The sequence below is a fragment of the Harpia harpyja genome, chromosome 8 (genome assembly GCF_026419915.1).
Source record: "Harpia harpyja isolate bHarHar1 chromosome 8, bHarHar1 primary haplotype, whole genome shotgun sequence".
In the NCBI taxonomy this organism is placed as follows: domain Eukaryota; kingdom Metazoa; phylum Chordata; class Aves; order Accipitriformes; family Accipitridae; genus Harpia; species Harpia harpyja.
In genome coordinates, this window is record NC_068947.1 from 51,965,687 (window position 1) to 51,987,887 (window position 22,201).

Consider the following 22,201-nt stretch of genomic DNA (forward strand, 5'->3'; position numbering starts at 1 on the left):
CTGACGGAGGGAGGGTGCCCTGCGGGATCGACGCGGGCCGTTCCGCTGCTGGGTGCGGGGCGGAGGCGGCTGGAGGAGGGCCCCGGCCGCGGGGCACGGGGGGAGCGGGCCCCGGGGCTGCTTGGGTCCGAGTCCCGGAGCTGCGGGAGGGTTAAATACCTGCTGTCTTCATCTCCGCGCCAGAAGAAACGGGCTTCGTCTCTCCTGGCTTCACAGAATTTCCAGCAGCCTGGCTGGGCACTCCCGCCAGATAGTCTGGGTGAAGAAGTGCTGCTTAGTTTGTTATGGCACCATAGCTTTCCATTCACCCTATAATTTGCCAGCGATGAGTAGCTGTTGCTGTGCTACATGCTGTCTTTACTGTAAAACGGTTGTGGCACAAACTTAACATAGCTAACAAACCAACAAAGCAATGAAGTTAAACGTGGGACCGTGCTCTCTTTTCTCCATCTTGCCAGACCCTCTTTCGTGACCGTATACCACAAGTCACCTCGAGGTTAAGAGATCCTCTTCCTACAAAGTTCAGGAGCCCTTCCCCAGACTGTCCTTTGCTAGCGATTGTACCTGACACAGTATGGTATTGCGCTAGGTCATGAGAGTGAGGTCACCTGTGCGATTACAAAGGAACTGAGACAAAGTTATCTTATTTTTGTTGATCCTTATGGTCTATAATAATATTCAGGATCATTGATTCAAGAGGTCAGCATTAATTTAGCATCCTATACTGTTGAGGAAGCACTGGGTTGGTCTGGCAAATGTTACATTTCGTCCGCCTTTCCCCTGCCCACTCACCTACCTCGTTCTGTTTTTTCCTGATAGACTGTATAATAACAGTCATTGCTCGGGACTGCGTGCTGGTAGATTCTGGCCACGAGGAGAAGTGATCGGAGTTGTTTCTTCTCTTCCTCCCAAAGATCTTCCAAGACACCATGCCTTTATTTATATAGCTACACTCAGATTAAGTCTTCCAGCAGCCTGCAGTGTTTTCCAGTCCTATTCCTATAGCAATTTATTTATGACATTTTTAATTATTCAAAACACATTTCTTATTTTTTTCAGTTCCTACGTGAAGCAGCTGGCTTCAGTTAGCTGAACATTATTGTTAAGCCTCAGTTTGTTTTTAAAGTACTTCAAAATTCTTGTATAAATCACCTTACACTCTTAATTAAGGGGAAGGATGTGGCTGTTACAAAAAAAAAAAAAAAAATCTGCTCCCTGTACCCTGTCACAGTATTAATCCAGAATCCCCCAAATGCATCCTGCTTGGAGCTTCCAGGCTGAATGGAGCTGATGTTAAGAAACAGCCATCCTTAGAGATCGCCAGTTTGGCTAACAGACCACCTGGGAATCCCATCTTATCCTCCAAGCCCAGGCTAGGGAGATGTCAAAATACTAGACCACTGAGATGGAAAGACAAGCTCCCTCTGGACTTGTTGCCACTGCTGATACAAAAGACAGTGAAGAGAGGAGACACTTGCCCAAAATCTAAATGGTAAACCTTGTTAAAGTGTACAATTGTATCTTCATTAACTGCCACTGTGAAGTTGGAAAACAAAGGGGAGAGGCAGTTTTGTGTACCTGTGTTGACTCACAGCAGTAGCAACTCTTCCAATCCAGCAAAAACCACTCCTGAGCTCGATCTAGAAAAGTTTGCTGTCTCTATTTTTGCTTTCTTTAGAAAGCCGAGGCACTGAGGTTCGTGGAGAAGTGCATCACTCGGGGTTCCAGAAGCATCCTCACCTGCAGATGGAGTGTTACCTCGGTAGTTATTTGGTGAGAGGTGTAACATTTTTCAGAGTAAACACTTCTGCAAGTAAAGTCCTAGCGTGGGCACAGATGATTTTACAGGAAGATGCTTCCCCAACTGGAATATGCTCTAGAGGTACATGACCGTTTCCATCTATCCCCCACCCAGCCTCATATATTGATACTCTGGTAACTATTGTAGTAACAAAGCCACATATGCTAACCCCAATGGTTATCACACACCACCCCGCCCACCCCGGAGTTTGCTACTTCCATTACATCCTATTGTTAAACTGGTAAATACCTCCTAGTTAGATGAAGGACCTGACCGATGAGTGGGCGTACTGCCCAGAAGGCCTACGCATCTTGCAAAGGGAAGCTAAACAGCCTACTGAAGTAGTCTAGAGTAGTGGTTCTCAACCTTTATTGATCTACAGATGCCTGTGTATTTTCCCTTGGAAATGTAAACATCTGCATAACCAAATTTAAGCCTCCAGCTTTTCAGTTACCTTACAGTTACCTCTTAAAAGTTGTCCGAGGACCACAAGGTGAAGGCCAGTGCTGGGGAGGGATCCTTACGCACACCTCAGCAGGAGGCCTACAACTTCAGAGTCTTGTTTGGTTCCCTTTTTGCTGTAGAGGTACACATTCAGCTCTTCTCACTCCTTAACATTCTCAGTTCAGAGGTCCCTGCTCTGCATTTCCTTCTCTTCAGGAAAGACTAGATGTACCCGCACTTCATTCTCTCAAACATCGAACAATTGATCTGCAGCACTTGCCCCCCCAGTTAATCAGCTTTACAAATGAAAGAGGATGCCAAAGGCCCCCGATTATAGCTGTGTCCGCGTTCCAAAAACATACCCTAATTCAGCAGCAAAACTAGGCATAGACTCTAGTTCTTTGGTGTCATGATTTCTTTTCTTGCAGGTTTTTTTTTTTTTTTTCATTCATTACATAGACACTACATGAAATCGAAATGTTTGTTGGACCAAGTTACTACATCTCTCTAGTATTTTGGTGTTCTACTATACAGAAACAAGAAACCATGCACACAAATTTAATCTGTTGTACCTGAAATGACGATTGAACAGGTACCTATCTTGTAGTTAAGGAAGCGTACAGAGCAATTTCATTCTATGTTCTGAAACTGCACTAGTAAACTTGGGCAGCTTTCAGGTACATTACCTGCAAAATATTAGAAGAAAATCCTAAACATGATATATATCCTTTAGTTGATATAAAGATGATAAAATAATCAATAAAAATATAGAAGACAAGCAGAATCTCATAATTATATTCTATATTAGGAAGAAAGTTGGATGATGTAGACAAATCTGTGAAGTAACAAAATATCACCTATTGCCAATGAGATTTAGGAAGATGTTTAGTTCTACCCATTAAATAAGACATCCTAGAAGTTGCATAGCTAGAAACTGACAATCAATAATTTTAAAAGAATTATCTGGCAAGCAGACTGAAGCAATGGGCTTTCTTTTCCAAACAACTTGGGAGCTCTGAATGTGTTCCAGAAGACCAGCAAATACTTTTACTTAAAAAGTATTTGAAAAGTAAATGGGATCATCCAGGTTGCTGTAAGGCAGTTAACCTAACACTGATTTGGCAAAATCACAGTGTATTTGATACGGGTTGCACTCAGCTAAGAGAAGAAACATAATGCTATTTGTTTTAATTTAAAGAAAAAGATCTCATTAAAAGAACTACATACCGTTTTATGGCAATGTCAGTTTGGTGGCTCAAGATAACTGTCTAGGCCTAATGTAGCAAGACTTAAAACTGCACACTACACAGCCTGGTCATTCATAAAGGAAAAAGAAAGGCAAAAGGTAAGTACTACATGATGGAGCCAAGCCTTATTGTGAGACACCTAAACCAGCTCAGTTTAATTTAGCTGTTTGGAAAGATGAATACAGTGACTTGATCATGGTCTGTAATTGACTACAAAAGAAAAAAGACTTCTTGCAGCAGAAGACTTTAGTGTACTGAACAAAGGCATAACAAGACCCTATGGATTTAAAAAAAAAAAAAAATAGTAAAATAGAGTGGCAGTTTTGATGGCAGTGATAACCAACAAAAAATTCTAATAAGGGACATGGCTGATTAACCATAAGGCTTTAAATTATGAAAATCTTAAATCTTTCTTGAAGATTTAACTGAATTATAGACCAGCAATACTATCATTAGTCATGGCTGAGATTTAGTTACTGTTTGTGGGTGACTTTTCTAAATGATTTCCAGCCTACATGTTGTTTCCTTTTAAAGCAACAATAATTTGCAAAATCCAGCTAAGAACAGACAACCAATTCAGTAAAGGACAAGAAGAAAAAGTGCTACCGCCTTCCAGCAAAGGTACAAGATGCAACCTAATATAGAACTTCAGAGTCATTGTCAAGTCTTCTTGGGTACAGACATAGAGAAATAAATGGATTGGCATCACAAAGAAAATGCAGGGTCAAAGAATTCAGGGAGCTGAAGAGGTAGGACCATGGGATCTTGTTAGAGAATCTTCCACTCTTGTGAGTGGGAGTTAAATAATTGCACTGTTGTTGGCTTGAATGCACAAAGCTGAAAAGCTGCAGACTGGAACCCGAGGCTTCATCTCAACAGGGAAAAATTTTGTATAGATGTTACATTTTGTGTCCTGCAGGTAGCAACTATACTTTTTAAACCACCTGAAGCACTTTGAATATGTTAAACAGCCTTGGGAATCCAAAGAGGAAGACCTAATCCAAACTCAAATAAGTGACAAAGATAATGAGAGTAAGGTATCTTCAATTATTTCTACACCAGCAACAGCACTCTGGGTAAACAGAGAAGTAAGAAATTCTCACTGATGAGAAAAAAAGAGGCCTGCGATAAAGTGGCATTTCTGAAACTTGATGGGAAAGTCCCTCAGTGAAAAATCATTAGTTTCTTCCTGGGCAACAGTAAAAGCTATAGGCGCAGCAGCAAACTGCACAAACACAAGCAGTAATACCTCTGAAATAACTGGTAATGCAGGAATTGTACAGCCTTAAATACATATGGATCCCCATGCTAGGTAGTAGATTCCAAGAAGGGGAAGGATAGCAGACATTAGAAAACAACACATCGAACCAGGGACCAGGAAAGGCGATTTCAAGCACCTTTAACATGTAAAATGAAAAACCACTGCAAGGAATTTTAGCTTGTGAGCCATTCCCCAGGGATTTCAAGCAGTCAGCAAAACATCTTTCCAACTTTTAAAACTGTAGCTTTCTTAATACAAGACACTGCACCCAAAACGTCAATTTTTCAGCCTTCAAGGTGATGCACAGAAGATAATAACTTGAGTGAAACTGGCAATTTTGTCCTGTTCATATGGAATATGGACATGCAGAGGAGAGCCACAAGCAGTAATAAACTGCTGAGTCTGTGCGAATTTCCAAGGTGAGCAAAACTATAAACCGAGTTGTCCATGAGAAAAAAGAAATAAGGCAGAAAAATGTGAATGAAACTCTTCTGTCAGAAAAATTTATTATGTGGCCAAAAAAGCCCGAATTCCACAATCAAGAAAGAGGAAAACTTTTGGTAAAAGCTCATCCTGGGTTCAGTGAGAAAGTCTGTGAGCAAGAAGAAACAATTAAAAAAAACCCAACCCAAAACCTGAAACATAACACACGGAAAAGGGGAAGGCCAGACAGCAACTGACATAAATTAGACATTATAAAATAGAGAAAACTGTTAAGGAAGGCTTTGTGGCTAGCAAAACTACTGGTAATAGGAAAGGGATTTTGCATCTTTCATTCCTTTCTTTAAATAAAAAATAAAGAAATCTTACTAATAGTACTGGTCCATGCTAGATAAAAATGGTGAAAATGCTAGTGACACAGAACAGGGGAAATCAGTCAACAAATACTTCCAATTCCATATTCAGAAAGAAACAGGATGTGGCAGTCATATGAAAGTAGCAACATCTATCCTTAGTACCTTAGTATCAAAGTAGGAGATTAGACAACATCTGCTAGGGATGTATATTTTTTAAGTCAGCAAAGAAACAGGAGTCCTAAAAGAGTTTACTAACAAGCTCTCTAGCCCATTGATTCCAATTTTAATTAAACTTGGGAATATTAGAGAAATACCTTAAGACACTCATGACAGTATTCCCAAAAGGCAAATGAAATGACTCAATGTCAAAATTATGGAAAAGCTGTTGAGATGAAGAATTAGTGAATGAAAAATAAAACCTGTAACCCAAAGGTTTTATGAAATACAGATTTTGTAGAAAAAAGAAAAGAAAAAACCCAAACCCTAATTTCATTCTTCGATGACATCATTATACATTTGGTTTAACAAAGGGGACTGCATAGGTGCAACATACTTCAATTTTTGTAAGGCATTGACCTAGCACCATAAGTCAAAAAGATTTACTGTACATTATCACATACTAAGATGATTAAGAAATGCCTAGCCTGCAAGTCTCAAAAAGAAGCTAATAAAAAGTTGCACTGAATGATGCTTTTCAAGTTAGTGTAGGTCAGATGCAATATAGCATTTTCAACCTGGATCTGAAAGTAAAAAACAACTGATACAGTTTGTGGGTGACAAAACTGGGAAAGCGGCGAGTAACCTGGTCCATCAGTAAGCCAGGTCCATTCACACAAACTGGACTTCGATGCAGCCTCACGTTAAGTATCTAGGAAATAAGAAGTCAGACCATACCTGTAGAAAGGGGGAAACACTATCACGGAAAGCTGAGACTTCGGATGATCTAGGGGTCACACCAGACAAGCAGCTACTGTGAGCTCCCGTATAATGCTGCGAGAAAAGGGCAAATGCAATCCTCTGCAGACTTAAGGCAAAGGGCAGGGGAACCGTGTCCATGGCATTGGGGCTTGAACACTCAATTCTGAAAGGAACATTTTTACAAGATACTGAAAAATTTGACAAGATGTAGAAAGGAAAGACAAGAATAATTCATGGGCTGGAGGAAATCCCTTACAGTGGAAGATCTAAGAAGTTCCATCTATTTAGCTTGTCAAAAAGCAGATTGAGAAGTGGCATTACAGTGTTTAAATACCAGTCCAGGGGAAAAAGCCCCACTGTGCTCTAAGGCTCTCTGAATCAGCGGGATGGACGTATCCAGAACTAGGAACTGGAAGCCAAAGCCAAACAGATGCAAAGGAGAAACTGGGCTTAAATATTTAAACAGTGAGAACACGAAGCCCTTGCAGCAGGCTACCATTGGAAGGGATTCTCAGTGTCCCAGTGCCTCAAAACCAAGCCAATGCATTTTTGTCAACACATACTTCAAATACACATTAGTTCTTGGGGCTCAATACAGGATAAATGGGTTGAAATGTCACCTGTGAAATGCAGGAGTCAAATCAGAGAGCTTCTTCTAGCCTAACCTATGGATCTACAAAACACTCCAACCGTTTGCAGCCAACCCTCATGACTATTAATGCGGAGCAAAAGGTTTCTGCCACAGGCTCCACAGCTGCAGAGCACAGAGGGCTGAGCTCCTCGCCTTCCCTGTGCGAACCGCAAGGCTGCCCAAAGGCAGGGGATGTGCTACCCTCGCGTCCGCCCGCACAGCCGCTCGGGACTCACAGTGGCAAGATGCTCGTGCAGTGGTCTGGTGCAGGGGGAAGGAACACACGTCACGGGCAGGGTGCTCGCAGCAGCACCTTCAAGGAGCCTTTTACACCAATTTATTTCTATACAAGGTGGTTAAAAAAAAAAAAAAAAAAGAAGCCCCTATTGGTTGTTCATACAGAAGTCTGGGATTCTATAGGCTTTGGGTGGGCGATTGATTTTAAATCCCAACAACACATGCTTTTTTCCCTTGCCTTCTCATTCTCTTCCGAGTCAGCCTCCACGATCCAAAGAAACTAACAAGTGACACACAAGACTAGTAGTCATGTGGACCAATTAAAAAAAAAAAAAAAAAAAAAAAAGGAAGGAGAATTGAAGACGAAGAGAAAGGGAAAAACAAACGAAGATTGAAAATAAAAATTCGCCAGGATAATGCGTTTTATAAACACAGAGATAGAAACAGTTACAGCAAGGACAGAGCGGGCTGGGGTGGGGAATAGATATTTATATATATATATATATATAAATTCAAGGGGCCTTCAGTTTATTTTTGTTGGCTCCCCCTTCTCATTAGATTGGTCTCTCTGTGGGGATCTTCATCCCCTTCTCTCCACTGTCCACCTTTTGGGGATTCTCTCCCATGACCAGGGTCCAGAAGAGGCCACCACTGCCATGTGAGTCCAGCCCGTCTTGGCAAGAGGGAGCCTGGGAGAGCGCTCTGACGGGAGGTGAGCAGGAGAAGCTAGCCTTTCCCTGCCTCCTGCCGGCTCCTTGAAAAGACCGGTCTATTCCTCCTCCTCCTTCCCTTTGGGAAACCGGGGGCAGGACAGGCGTGTGAGAGTCAGAACTGCTGTCGTTCCGCCTTTCGGGAAAGGGAGTAGAGAGAAGGGTGATGATTATTTTGGCAGTCTCTTACCCTCCCTCCAGTTGCTTTTTGGTTTGTTGTTGATGCCTGCAGGCTTTTCTGAGGAGGTGGGGGGGGGGGAAGCAGGAGGGAGAGGAGGAGGAGTACAAGCTGCTAGGACATCATCCACAACGGGCAGGAAGAGCAATGAGCAGGAACCCACATTCCTACGGGGCCTTGGCCATCGTGCTGCTCAGACAGCTGGGAGAGAGAGGCAGCAGCCAGTTCAGACAGACTCCTCTCTATTGCTCTCCACCAGGGGAGGAGAAAGAGTGCAATACTCCACAGCCCTCGGGCAGCGTGGGCACCTGTCCGGCCCAGAGAACATGCCTCACCTCTCCCCCCGCACTGGTCTCACCTTCCACTGGGGAGAAGGTTTCTCCCATCCAAGTCCTTGGGGCAGGACGAGCGACCCCTCCTCCCTTTCACAAGCAGGAGGGACAGGAATGGATATTTCTCTCTTAGACACTCAAGGAAATCCTCAAAGAACCCCATCCAGCTGCGAACCCTGCCACATTCTTCTGCGGCCTGCTGAAAACATGTGTCCGAGCCCCTGTACGTACAAGGGCCGTCTCTCCATCCCATCCACCATGCATGTCTCAACACGCACCCCCCCTTCATACGCATCCTACAGTGAGAGAGAAGGCAAAACGGGGGCCTTTCTTTGGGTTTGAAAGGAGGGGCTCTTGCATGAGGAAGTGATCCCAGCACAGGAAAGGGGCTCTTGCACAAGGAAGCATCCTCCTACCAGGCAGGCTGTTGCACAGAAGGAGCACCCCCTTGAGACAGGCTGTTGTTCAAGGGGCTGCCATGAACAGGGTTACACGGCCAGAAGAGGCTGTTGCAGGAGGAGAGGCCGGAGACTGTTGCACGAGGAGGGCCGCTGCACAAGCGGTGCCCCTGGGCGCAGGCTATGCACAAGAGGCTTTCTGCTCCCTGGGTTGAGGTCTCTCTAGGAGCTGGAGAGGTGCTCCACTTGGATGGCGCTGGTGCTGACAGTGAGGCAGATGTCCTTGTGATGCTCTGAAGTCTTGTAAGGAGTCAGGTCAAAGGAGCACTGGGGGGGCGGGTTGGGTTGGTTAGTGTCTCCAGAAGGGCCCCCTGCTGCCCCCCCACCCTGCGGCTGGAAGTGCTGCTGCTGCTGAGAGGCCTGGGCTTGCGCCTGAACCACCTGCTGCTGTGGGTCAGGGATGTTGTGTTTCCGCATGTGCTTCATCAGGTACGTCTCCTGCAACGGGAAGAATGGCGTGAGAGAGGAGGGGACAGCGTTTGCAAAAGCCGAAGCCCGACAGGGAGGAACACGACAGCTCAGGGGGCTGCTCCCGTCGGATCCGGAGGAGCTACTCCCCGGGAAGCGTGTCCGCTTCTGCTACCCCCCAGAGCGGCAAACACTCACCGAGGTGTAGGCCCGGCTGCAGATGGAGCAGGTGTAGACCTTGGCGTGTTTCACCGTGTGCGTAGCCAGGTGTACCTCCAAGGAGGCAGCATCCGTGTACGCACGGTGGCAGTTGTGGCACTTGAAAGGTTTGTCTTTGTTGTGCTGCCGTCTGTGGGACTGGGGGGCAGCAGCGGGGTGGAGGAAAAAGAAAGCAAGAGCAGGGAAGGAAGCGAGTATTAGTACTGCAGAAGGCTTTATCTCCGACACCCCCTTCCAGCCAGGCCCCCAGCAACCTAGGCCCCCGCCTGCTGAGGGAGGTACGCCTGGCTCCTAGCATAGGGGACAGAGCTTCTCCCTCCAGCCCACCACATCTTCCCCACAGATGCCCTTTTTTTTCTCAGGCATACTAGGCATTCGAAGAGCAGAGTCTCCTAACTCTCCACAGTTCTCATCTTCTCGGTCTCCACGCAACTCTCAGTCTTTTCCTTTTCTCTTCTGCCTCACGACACGTTTGCTCCCTGCATCTGTCACTGCCCTTCAGGGCAGGATCTGCTTCAACTGCTCGCAGGCATTTACAGCTCTCTGCCATTTGGCACACCCTACAGTTCCCCTCCTCCAGGATACCGCAACAGGGACACACCACCTCCGCTTCCCTAAATCCCTATTATGCCCTCTGTTTCATTGTAAAACAAACAAAAAACTCAATCAGATACACAGAATAAAATCGGCGTGACATTTAGCAAAAGTCTTGCCCCACGTAAGTTAGAAAACTCTGCAGAAGGGATGGGAGGAACTTTACCAAGGTCTCACCGCTTTCAAGTCAAGTTTACGATTTTACAGGATGTGACTGTTTATGTGACTTCTTTGGGTCACTAGTGCCACAAAAGCCAGGAATCTCTCCCCTGCCCAGGGCTTCAACAGCTTTTCTGTGTTCCTTCACTCTCCTCCCAGCTGCCCCAATTTCTCCATCTCCTCCACCACAGGCAAGTAGCCTCTCCTCCCACTCGACAGCTGCCCTTGCCACCGCCACTGGTGAGCAGGACAAGCCCAGCCCCTTACCTGCAGGTTGGAAAGCTGGGTGAAAGCCTTTTCACACCCAGGGTGAGCGCATTTGTAGGGTCGGTCCCCGGTGTGGATACTGTTGAGGAGGAAGAGCACAAAGGGGAGGCAGTGAGCAGGCAGGCAGGGCAGACTGCCAGGGCCTGATGCTGTGATCAAATCTCGCAGCCACTCCGGAGAACAGGGAAGGGAATGATGTTGCCTCCAGATGCTGTTCTATCTGGACAAAGAGAGCTCTGCCCAGCTCCTGTGTCCAGCTAGAAGTTAGAGAACATAGGCAGTCAAGCAGGTTTCAGAGAGTGACTAGGACTGGGGAGCAAGAGCTTATGAATGCCTGGCCGGCTCGGCATGTGGGCCACCTGAAAATGGGTTGGGAAGGGCTCTGGAGGTCCAGGCTCCCTGCTCCAAGCTCAGGAGTCCCACATGACCAAGAGGAGTCTGTTCTCTTGCTTCCGCAGTTCCAAGAAAGCAGCTCCGTTCCTTCTCAGGATAGACACTCCAACACTTTTCCCTTTACGTTATCAGGCTGAGATCACCTACAGCGTTCATCCGTCCCTGTCCCCCTGCAATGCCAGGAGAAGCTTCCACACACTCAGTGCAACCCCCGTGGTGCCAGGCTGGGATCCCCTACGGCCAATGCCTCTCTCTCTATCGCTCTCTCTCTCTGTGCCCCCCGCGGTGCAAGACCAAGGATCCCCAGGGACAGCACGTGCCCACCTCAGCCCTGACGTGGTCAGTGTCTCCTGCGCAGCCTCCACTCCGTCCACTCTGGTGGGTCACCTCCTTCCGAGGGCGCAGCCGGCCGCGTTCCCCGCCCGCCCCCCGCATGCTTGGCGCGCGTGCTCCACAGGTGCATGCCGGCAGCGCGGGGGGGCCAGGGCCAGGCCCCCAGCCTCCTCTGGCCCTTACCGTGTGTGCTGCTGCAGGTGGGAGAGCTGGCGGAAGGCCTTCTGGCAGTAGCGGCAGGTGTAGGGCTTGGCCCCCGAGTGGATGCGGAGGTGCTGGGCCAGGTAGGATGTGTTGGCGAAGCTCTTGGAGCAGTGAGGACACTTGTGCGGCTTGACAATCGCCGTGTGGAGCTTGGAGTGGATCCTGCCGAAGAGGAGGAGGAGCAGCAGCAGTTGGACATGACCGCCATCTGGCTAGCGCTGATGGAATGAGGGCACAAAGGGGGTGGGACAGCACCACGCTATCTGCTACACGGAGGAACTCCAGACACGGCATGAGCTCGCTCGGTCTCGAGCCGTGCTCCCCTTGGATTCAAGAGACCATGGTCTGTCCGCACCGGGGGAGGATCCAGAGAGAGGAACTATAGAGTTTGGACTGAGGGGCATTGGCAAAGCTGTGTGTGGGAAGCCTACGGCTGAAATAGCAGGGGGGGCTGCGAGCCTGGACTGACACGTTTGGCAGAACTACGCCGGGGTGACAGGGAACAGTCCTCCTACGCCCACTCTACTCTCACTCTGGCACAACCAGCCCTACCTGCCGTCAGAAAGCGTCACTCCATTGCAGACGCCCCTCGGGGCGAGCAGCGCTAACCTCCCTGCACGCCCAAGCCCCTCACACCAAGTCTCACGTGTTGGATACCACTACCGCCGGTTTGTCGTGTACGAGACCCGACCGGCCTGCGGAAAACAGCGAGGTCTCCCCAGGCAGTCGCCCGCTGAGGGTGCTCACAGCATGCTGGGACGACGGCAACATGCAGCGCGGAGGGCCCCCAGCCTCCTCCGGCCCTTACCGTGTGTGCTGCTGCAGGTGGGAGAGCTGGCGGAAGGCCTTCTGGCAGTAGCTGCACGTGTAGGGCTTGGCCCCTGAGTGGATGCGAATGTGCTGGGCCAGGTACGAGCTGTTGGCGAAGCTCTTGGAGCAGTGAGGACACTTGTGTGGCTTTGTCTCCGTATGGGACTTGGAGTGGATCTGCATCTCCGACTTGGAGTAGAAGGTCAGCGAACACATCCGGCACCTGGGACCGGGGCGAGGGGAAGAGACAGCGTCACACGGGGGGGGCAAGCCCCAATATGGATCAGCTCTAACTGGATGGGGTCTTCCACACTGAGTGAAGAAGGGACGTTTTTCTCGCTATGGGGTTCTGGGGAGGTTTCACCCGGGACGCTGGGCTCGGCTGCGAGTACTCCAGTCCCAGGGGGACAAGCTTAATCTCGGAACTGGCAGAAGAGACCAAACGATACCTTGCAGCCAGACAGGTAAAGGTCTTGGAAGAATCAAAGAGGTTAATTTGTAAGGCTTACAAGGGAGACAGGGCAGCACTTTGGAAATTTTCCAACAGCAGTCTGAAGGGGACAGGAATAATAATTCCCAGACAAAAAACACTTTGTTCATCTACGATTTATTTCAGTCAAAAAAAGGTTGGAAAACCTGGAAATCCCAGGTTAAGGTTCACCTTCATAATAAAAGTTAATTCCGTGTACTGCAAAGTCTGCAAAAGCAGTTATGACCAAACCCACTTAACTCTGCTCCAATTTCTGGAGAAGACATTCGAGTATTTAGAATACAAAATGCTGAGAATAACAACAGTGCTGCTTTCCTAGTGGGTCTCACAAAGATACTCTGGATATCAAACGTGGTATTTCACTGGTCTAATGGGCTTTCATCATTTCAACCTTACTGATGTGATGCAAAATGTTTTGTCTAGGAGTTCGGATCCATCTGTTCCCATAATGATCAGAAACGTATTTGGTAACACACAGACTCTTTGAACAGGAAGAAGCAGTTGGCATCTATCTGCTATGGATGCTGCTGTTAAAAACTGTTCCTCCATCATGACACCAGGCTGTTAAGAGAAGCTTGCACTGTTTTACAATTCAAGATGGTAAAAGCTTTTGTGGTTGGTAATTTGACAGAGAGATAGAAGCTGCATCCAAGTTACTGGACTTTTTTTTTTTTTTCCCCAAAGGTATGCCAACCAAGGGGCAGAGTTAAGGTTTCTCTGAACTTAGTTTTTCCATTTGCAGACTTTTCAATTAAACAAGACAAAATCGAACCTGCACTTGGAACTTCCAGGGTCACATTTGAGAGAAAAAATGGCACCCAGAAGAAGTCTGGCTAACATGAATTCAACCTTCACAGCAGGCTGACTTATGTTTTTGTCTGGGAATTTCCTCAAGTTTTACAAGTGTTCACAAAACTGCTCAGTGACAGAAGTCTCTGCAGGTCTTACAAGCCACAGAGTTGATCCTGCTCTTCCCCATATCCATCTCCTCCCAGGAGGATAATTCATTACATCTACTATTGTGACTATTTACATTGGAGCCAGAAGCTTTATGAAGTGTGCAGTCTGATTAGCGTATGTAACGTAGGCAATATTTATCCAGCACCTACCTTAACTTCCACAGGCCCTTCCAAGCTACAGCTTGATTTTAAGCCATTTAACTGGAAGCCATGCCTCCCTAGCAAGCACTCTACCACACACCTGCCGTAATGTCTTTTCCTCCCCATCATTCATTATCATCTCTAACAGTTGTTCCCACATTTCCTACCTTCATCTTTCTCTTAATCCACTTTAATTGCAAACCCTAACAGAACATGCAAGCTAAATACATCCTCACATAAATTCCACCTCAAACACACAACAATCTCTTCTGGAATCAACAAACGGAAGCAATTTGGCTGTTTATCCCTAGGTCTGTTAGAGGTACGAGGAGTAAAAAGGAACATCACAATAATCTTTTTTAAAAAGTAGCTCTTGGTTCAATAAACCCAACTATCTCCAAACGCTTGTGCAGCTTGTTCCAGACTTTCTGAAATGTTTAAAGCTAGACTTGAATACAGCATATGCATTTTGCAGTTATCAAGTCATACTTACAGGATGAGGATTGTATCCTTGAAAGCAGCAACACTAGAAAGAACTTTGAGGTGAATACTGAACTGAAAAATGCCTCTGAGTCGCCAAGTCCACCTCCCTGCTAATGCAAGCAATTACAGCATAATCCCATGCATGACTTTTATCAAGCTCCTTCTCACCAGATGCTTACTTCCATGACTCTCAAGTGAACTCTGTTACACAACATCAGTCCTCTGATAAGGAACTGTTCAATTGAGAACAAGCTCCCACTGCGATGCTGTGCTAATATGGCTAACCAAAACAAAGGGGAATAGCAGGTATCATTTTTGTAAACAGGAATGGTGCGACTATTCTCACAACAGCACGTCCAATTCTGAAGTCCACGTACTCAACAATTATTGAAAAACTCAGGCAAGTTCAGCAAACTTAAAGAATGATGGCATGTGGAAAATCGGCTTCGCAGTAAAGATTCACTGAGCCCAGTCTATCTGGGTTTGGAGAAAAGCTTAAAAGATGGCTTGGTTAATACCCATATAAATCTATGTAGGCAGAAGAATACCAATTACTAGGGGCTTGTTTTATGAGCAAAGAAAGGTACAATGAGAAACAATAACTGACAGTAGAAGTTAAAAAATCCAAGAGGAGATAGGATCTTTCCAACCATGAGAATAACGCATCTTTGGAAGCTCAGAGCCTATAGTACAGTCTCAATCACCTGGCCCCTACAATCAATATTTTGAGAATCCAGCTACCTTTCTGAGAGAAATACCTTTCTAAAAGTTTTGCTTTAGTTTAACTACAATGCTGGGCACTAAACTCTTCTGTGCTGTACACATGACTACATATTTTAAACAGCCTATTCTGTTCTGAAAAATTCACGAAACTTTACTATGTCATCAAGTCTAAGTAGTCCCACGCATTAAACCTGTAGTGCCATAAAGCCATCTACTTAATTTTCCGTAACTTCTGTGCATCCTTTCCTTTACTTATTTGCTTTGTCAGGTATCTGCCTTCAGGTCTGAAATGCCCTAAAATAACTTTAATGAAGAGAAACAGACTCAACGTCCTTTTCCATTTTAAAAATAAAATTGTAAAGAAGGTGTTTCAAAACCTCTCTGGCACTTGCATAAAAATGGAAGATAAATCTGACTGTTAGCAAAAACACGCAAACACATCCCTACAAAAAAACCCCTAAACTCCTCTTGTCTGAATTTAGCAGCTATAGACATTCCAGTATTGTTTTACAAACAATATTTAAAAAGAAAGTCTTGCAAGGACTCATTTTCCAATCATCTAACTAGCATCAGCCCTGAGAGGGCAAGAATGTTATGTAGCATTAACAAATTCATGAGCCTTATGAGTTAAAAAAAGCCCTGGAATATAGCAGAAAGCTGCATTTCAGAGAGTCTTGTATCGTGTGGTATCAGGCATTTTCAAGGGAACAAATGATCCATTTAATTAAGGGCTTCGCATTCTGCCTCAGACAACATCAAATATTAAAGGGGAAGATGCAATCAGCCCTCTAGTGGGCAAATATGGATTAAAAAAAAAATGTTAAATCTATATGGATAATGAGAACATCACATCTGACACTAGCAGCGTTTCAGTATTCTACTTCAGTGAAATTCTCCTGGCTGGGGAAAGGAAAAGTTGGGAGTGCTCCTTGCTAAGCAAGAACAAAACGCTATATGAAAGAATTGATTTTTTTTTTTCCCTCTGTTTAATATCCATTTTTAATCTTTTCTTCCCACTGTGCTTCTAAACTACCACTACTTTGACTGTATTCTTTCTGAGAGCAAGTAACAGCAATGACTGCAGCGTTCCCATTGACAGTGTGACACAACATCCCCTACAGCTGCTTGTTATGGCTCTGCAAATTTAGACAGCCTAGGAGAACATAGTCTTAATAACACAGAGGTTCATATAAATAGTTAATTTAGTACCCAGCCATATGCCAGAGATCAAAAGTAACCCCTTCCAATGTTTATAATCCTTTTTTTTAATAGGGCATCTGCAGGGAAATAAAGTGAGCCGTTCAGAGAATATTCCTGTTAGGCAGAAACACCCTCAAAAATAATGAAATGCCAGTAAAAGGTGGATGTACAATTCTAATTCTGCTCCCATATGAAAGTCATCATGATGAGTCATAAACAAAATGATGCTTATAGCAACTAGACTACAACTCTGTGGCACAGAGTGCCATATTTTTTTCCACTTTTCATGGAATGTTCCACCTCATTCATCAGATGCTGTTATGAGATAAAATACCATCTGAAATACCAGCTCATAGTAAAATTTGCCTAACATGGATTAACAGCATTTTTCAATCAAGTGCTTAATTAATCAGTATCACAGTTGTGAAAACTATGTAAGCTTTTACATGGCTTTGAGAATTCAAATTCCTAGTATCTACTGAGATTAGTCTTAGAAGTTAATTGAGCCTTTGCTCCTTCTGTTAGGCTACAAATACAAGTCAGACCACAAGCTTAAAAAAAAAAAAAAATCACATCGGGAAGGTCTGAAGTTAAACTAGATGGTAAGAGTAAGTTTAGGCTGTCAGAGTCAGCAGTTCATTTAGCAAGGAAAGAAACGTACTTACTGCCTTTGCAATGCAGAGTTAATGAAGTAAGTAATGCAAGCATAGCATAATAATAGATGCACAGTTCATGATAAATACTAATTTAACCCTTGCATTCCCCAATTTTTTTAAAGCTGAAGTTAAACATTTTCTTACTAATATTTTGTAAGAGACAGGGGAAAGGAGACAGAACTAACGCCCAAGATACACAGCTAGAAAACTCGCGTAAGACCTAAATAAAGCCAGTGAGTATGAAGATGCCAAATGAAAGCATACAAATTGTACTTCTGCTTCCACACTTCTACATCCAGCATCAACTCCTATTCAGAAGTTAACATTACGCTTCCATTTACCAATTTACACTACTGGCACATATACTATCAAATCTATCAGCTACACCCAGAGATCTTAGTCACCTTCTTTCCATAGTCCTTCAGTCACTTGGTGGCTTGATAAGGCTACAGAAAAGCATACTCTCCTGGCAAGGCAGCAAGTGTTTTTAAATGCTTTCACCATATAGCACTTTTCCAGTTCTCAGATTTGAGGGCATTCCTGCATTTTGTCCATTTTTCCAAATGATCTTAAAATTCCAGACCCAGAATTTTGTGTATTTCAGCATGCTTCACAGGCTGCCTGTCTTCTTTTAATGACTCCAGCATTTATGCTTTCAACAGTTGCATTTACCCTCTTCTGTCACAGCCTTGCATTGGGAGCTCACATGAAGTCACTTAATTCCTAAAAGTCTTTCAGAGTCATTGCTTTCCAGGATACTGTTTCCCCATGTTCCTTACCTTTAGACCAAAGGTATTCAATAGCATCCAACAGGACACTTCTGTCTGATATTGTTTTCCACTGTGTCCAAACAGCTAGGACTCAATCCCTGACTGCTGCAGAAGTCACACAGTATTACCCAAAAGGCTAAGCCTTCCATCGGACTGTATTAAAACACATTTTGCTTGAATAGTTCCAGTTTAACAACCACATAAAGCTTCCTTTTTTTTTTTTTTTTTGCTATCCACCAGCATTGCTTCTATCTGTAAATTATCAGCCATGACTTTCTGTTGACCTCCAAATCATTGAACAACATCAGGCCTAAGACCTTGTCTACCAATTTGTGAAATCGGTCACCATTAGCATAAAAGACCAGCAAAACAATAAAACACAATAAGGTGTTTCCTAGTATAGTGATAACATGCAAAAGCTAAAATTAAAAGAATACAAAAGGCCCATGAGAAAGCACTAGCAATTTTGGAAAAGCCAGAATTAAGGTCATCTATGTCACCATAATTTGGCTCTGCAATGCAGGTGCGTTCTGATACAGCCTTATTGACTGTTTCCACAGAACTGCATCCTTATTATGTTGCACAGACAGATACTTAACAAGCAAGTGTTCAGTTTTTTTCATCACCACTCTGTGTACAGCCTCAAGCCTCATCGACCACATGCAATTCCAACCTCATGAAGCAGAATCACTCATCTGTTGTGCCCACCACAGAAGTATCAGTGCTCCATAAGCACTTATCTATCCCCACAAGGTCCCCGTTTTATTTTTTCTAAGGGAAGGGAGTGACAAAAGACAGGAGTGAAACACAGCAAGACAGACATACCCACTAATTCCGAGTGGCCAAACCGATACCTGTGACCACTTTTTTCCTTTAAAGGAAAGTTATTATTATATACATTCAAATCACAGCTCCTATAGACTTCTATGTTACAGCTACGAGATGCAATGCTACTGCAAAGCGAAACAGGGTCTGCCATGTAACAGAGGACTATTCAATGATAACTGAGAAGAGATTACGGTTTTGGGAACACCAAATGTTAATTATTTCAGGATAACTGTCTGTGGTCATTTTTAGCCTGCAGCAAATGCAAATCCACTGAAGACTAGACCTAACTCATATTTGCACAGGCTTCAAGGCAAGATTATCTGCAGGCCTGAACTACACAGCTGTAGGACACCATAACAAATCTGTGGCAGAGGCAAGCATAATCTACAGTTCTTCAGACTAGCAGTCAAATTCTTCCCCAAATCATCCTTCTCAATTCTGCAACCCCACGTAAATTTTTTTTTATTTTTTTTTTTTTAAATAAAACACTCCTTTCAGGTTCTCTGAGTAAACATGCAGGACTCTGACAGGCCATCATGTACACAATAACTATAATCACATAATCAAGGATGGTATCAAAGTGCACTGACTCAATCAGGCCAAATTAAGGTGTGATCAGGTAAGATATGCAACAGAATAGTTTCGAAGTTCTCTCTCCCCAGTTGAAACTGTAACTGCCGCTCCATTCCCTTGCACACACTCAATCCACTGACATGCAAGTAACGTGCTAAAATTAAAACTCATGACTGCAGAACCTTTACTGTTAATGCCTTCTGCTTGGCACTATGATGAACTGAGAGCACACACGTGCACACACACAGTTACTTCTCAGCAGAAGGGAGAGAACTTAGCATAATCTAAGTTTTTACCTTATTACATCCTGAGGCATGTGGTCAGTCTTAATTCTGACATTTTCTAGCCTCCCAGCACAGCATTCATATACAAAGCAAAGCTTATGTGTACAAACTGTGTGTGTGTATATATGGATGTGCATGTGCACCTGTCCTCCTTAAGAGTTTTGAGATCATAAGCCAATTTCAAACAAATCTGGAAAAGGGGTAAGGATCTTAATGTCACCAGAAGTTTCATAAAAATATGCAGCTGGGGAAAGAGAGACCCTCTTGGAGCCCCCTGCTGAGGGAAAGGCTAGTAAGCTCACCCTTGATTAGACATCAGAGAATCCACACAGGAGAGAGCCGCTGGAAACCAGGCTTCATTAGTTCCGCTGCTCACGGAACTACTTGTTAAAAAAAGCAAACAGAAATTCCAACATGTGGCATCATACTGACACCCACGTTGGTCATCAGCAATCTTAAGATCCACTGCACAGACCTCTGCCACTGCAGCTAGGATGATAAATGATAGCAACGGTAGCTTGTCACCTTTTTCTAGCCTTAAGAGGGGGATGAGGTTCTTTGCCAGAGGACGTCACATTCTTGTGCTGACATGAGACACATGGCAAAATTTAGAAATATTGGGTTTAATATTTCTAGGCTTTGGAGGGAATGTGGTCAAACTTTCTGCCTGACGCTTCAAACTTAATTCCCGCTTTGCCCTTAGCCTTCTAGCCTGTTGCAATCCCCTCTCTCCTGCACCAAGACCCAGGCCCAAGCTCTTTACCCACATGCCCCAGCCTCTTTATCCTCTGCTGCAGTGACTCTTCCCTACTTCATTCCCTCAATTACCTAACATTTGTCTCATCTCCCCCCCACTTCTCTTTGTCTGTCCACATCCCATGCTCTTGTCCCCATCTGTTCTGCTAATTCTAGGTATCTCCTCATTTTCTAGCCCCTAGCAGATCTGGTGCTTTCTTCCTCCCCGCAGCCTTGGCCCTTCATAGCTTATCTCCGTGCCATCCCCCCCTTGCAAATAGGCTCCCCATCACATCCCCTGCTGCATTCCCTGGTTTGTAGGCTCTTGACTTTTCTCTCTCCTCCCTTCCGATTTCCATCTCTGCTCTACCAAATTTTTGGACTTCCTGGACACAATCAGCTCCGTGGGCCCTGCCCATATCTCATTCTCGTCCCTATTACATTTGAACAAAGCAGTGTCTTCTCGCACGTTGCCTTTGTGCCCATCAGAGGGGGGAGGTTACTGTCAACACCGGGCACAAAAGACTCCCTTCTGAAGCAGAAGGGGGAATAGCTGTGACTAAAGGAAAAGCATGCTTGGCCCTTCAGCGCTGGTCTAGAAGATGCTTATTGCTGCAGAGAGAGTACACATGTAGTCCAGCTCATATAGAAAGTGAGAGAGGTTAGAATGTATTTATCTCTTCTGTGGAGACAGACAGTCTGGTCAGTGCCTGGAGTCATGCAAGCCTCAGGAAACATCAAAGAGGATATAATCTTCGCATATTTCAACTACCAAACTATAAAGCATCTCAGAGCATGCTTAACAGATTTTTTCCAAGCTTACAACTTGGCCAAATTTGACCATATTTTCACAGATATACATGGCTTACAAAAGCCATAGCCACCAGATTTCAAATCTATTCAGAACCATGGGAAGTTCAAACAGCAATGCTAAATCCAGTACAGGGCAGAAAAAAAAGGCTTAAAATGAGATATGCCCACCTGCTGTATTCAAACCACTGGCACCCCTTGTGTACCTAATTTCCTTACTGAAGGGGGCCTTCATGCAGCTTCTTCACCTCCTACAGCTCAACTCTGCTTCTGGCTAAGCCTTCTAAGGCTTCTATACACTTTTGCACCCTGGACTCATCTCAGAAGCTTCCTATTCCTCCGCTGCTTACTGTCTCCCAAACCCCAAACCCCTGCTGTTCCCACAACCTAGTGAAAGCAGGGAAACTCAGAACTAGCGGTGGGGAACACAGAGCTTGTTGGTTACAGTGTGATGGCAAGGCCCTTCTCAAGCCTACAACCTTTCTGTTGGTATCCTAGGTTCCAAAGCACAGCTTGCAAAACCATGCCAGATTATAAACTGGTATTTGTCCCAACCTTTACAAACATAATACTGGAACCAAGCAACGCCTATAGAGAGGTCTCTTCCTCTTGCAAAGAAGAAACTATTTAGAGGACTGTTTGTCAGAGAGATAGCACTCATGATCTGGCCCAGAGAGGCTGAACCACTTCATCAGCCTTGTCCACTGATCACATCACACCAGACTTCTAAAAGTGCACAGGTACAGGCACCAAAACAGTCCTAAGAAACAATACTACTGTCTCCAGGATCCATGCTCGCTCTCTCTTCCTCAACACCTTTTAAAGTACTGAGAAGCAGCCATGTGCTTCACACTGCCAGCATCTAGAGCAAGACTCTTGATGCCGATCTCATTTTCCACAGAAAAAGTAAATTCTACAAAGATGTCAGGAAAGATTAACAAAGAGCTGACAATTAATCCAGACAAGACTGAAGTGACATTACTCATGAAGGAAAATGCTTCACAGGACTGGGTTAGATGCTGTCCCCTGCAGGTGCAAGCATTCTTCTTATAGCACAAAGCAAAACACCAAGGACTCTGCCAGACTAATCCTAAAACTAGATTTCCAAGATCTGCAAGCAACACCATCATTGGCAAAAGCCTTGCACT

The 22,201-nt window shown here is 44.9% G+C and overlaps 1 protein-coding gene across 20 annotated transcripts in view; it reads right to left on the reverse strand.

Annotated features, from left to right (window-relative positions):
• Positions 1-2,154: 2,154 nt before the first annotated feature.
• The window catches only part of ZNF384 (zinc finger protein 384), a 28,339-nt gene continuing 8,292 nt past the window's right edge, over positions 2,155-22,201 (reverse strand). For 17 of the 20 annotated variants that reach the window (XM_052794884.1, XM_052794882.1, XM_052794883.1 and 14 more), the window contains 6 exons: positions 19,811-19,888; positions 12,400-12,624; positions 11,571-11,753; positions 10,662-10,740; positions 9,621-9,779; positions 2,155-9,452 (listed from right to left, as the gene is read on the reverse strand). In XM_052794884.1, the coding sequence (XP_052650844.1) occupies positions 9,177-9,452; positions 9,621-9,779; positions 10,662-10,740; positions 11,571-11,753; positions 12,400-12,624; positions 19,811-19,888 (1,000 nt within the window). In that variant the 3' untranslated portion in view covers positions 2,155-9,176. The remainder of the gene's footprint in view (positions 9,453-9,620; positions 9,780-10,661; positions 10,741-11,570; positions 11,754-12,399; positions 12,625-19,810; positions 19,889-22,201) is intronic. The other 3 variants (XM_052794900.1, XM_052794899.1, XM_052794901.1) reach the window with 3 other exon arrangements.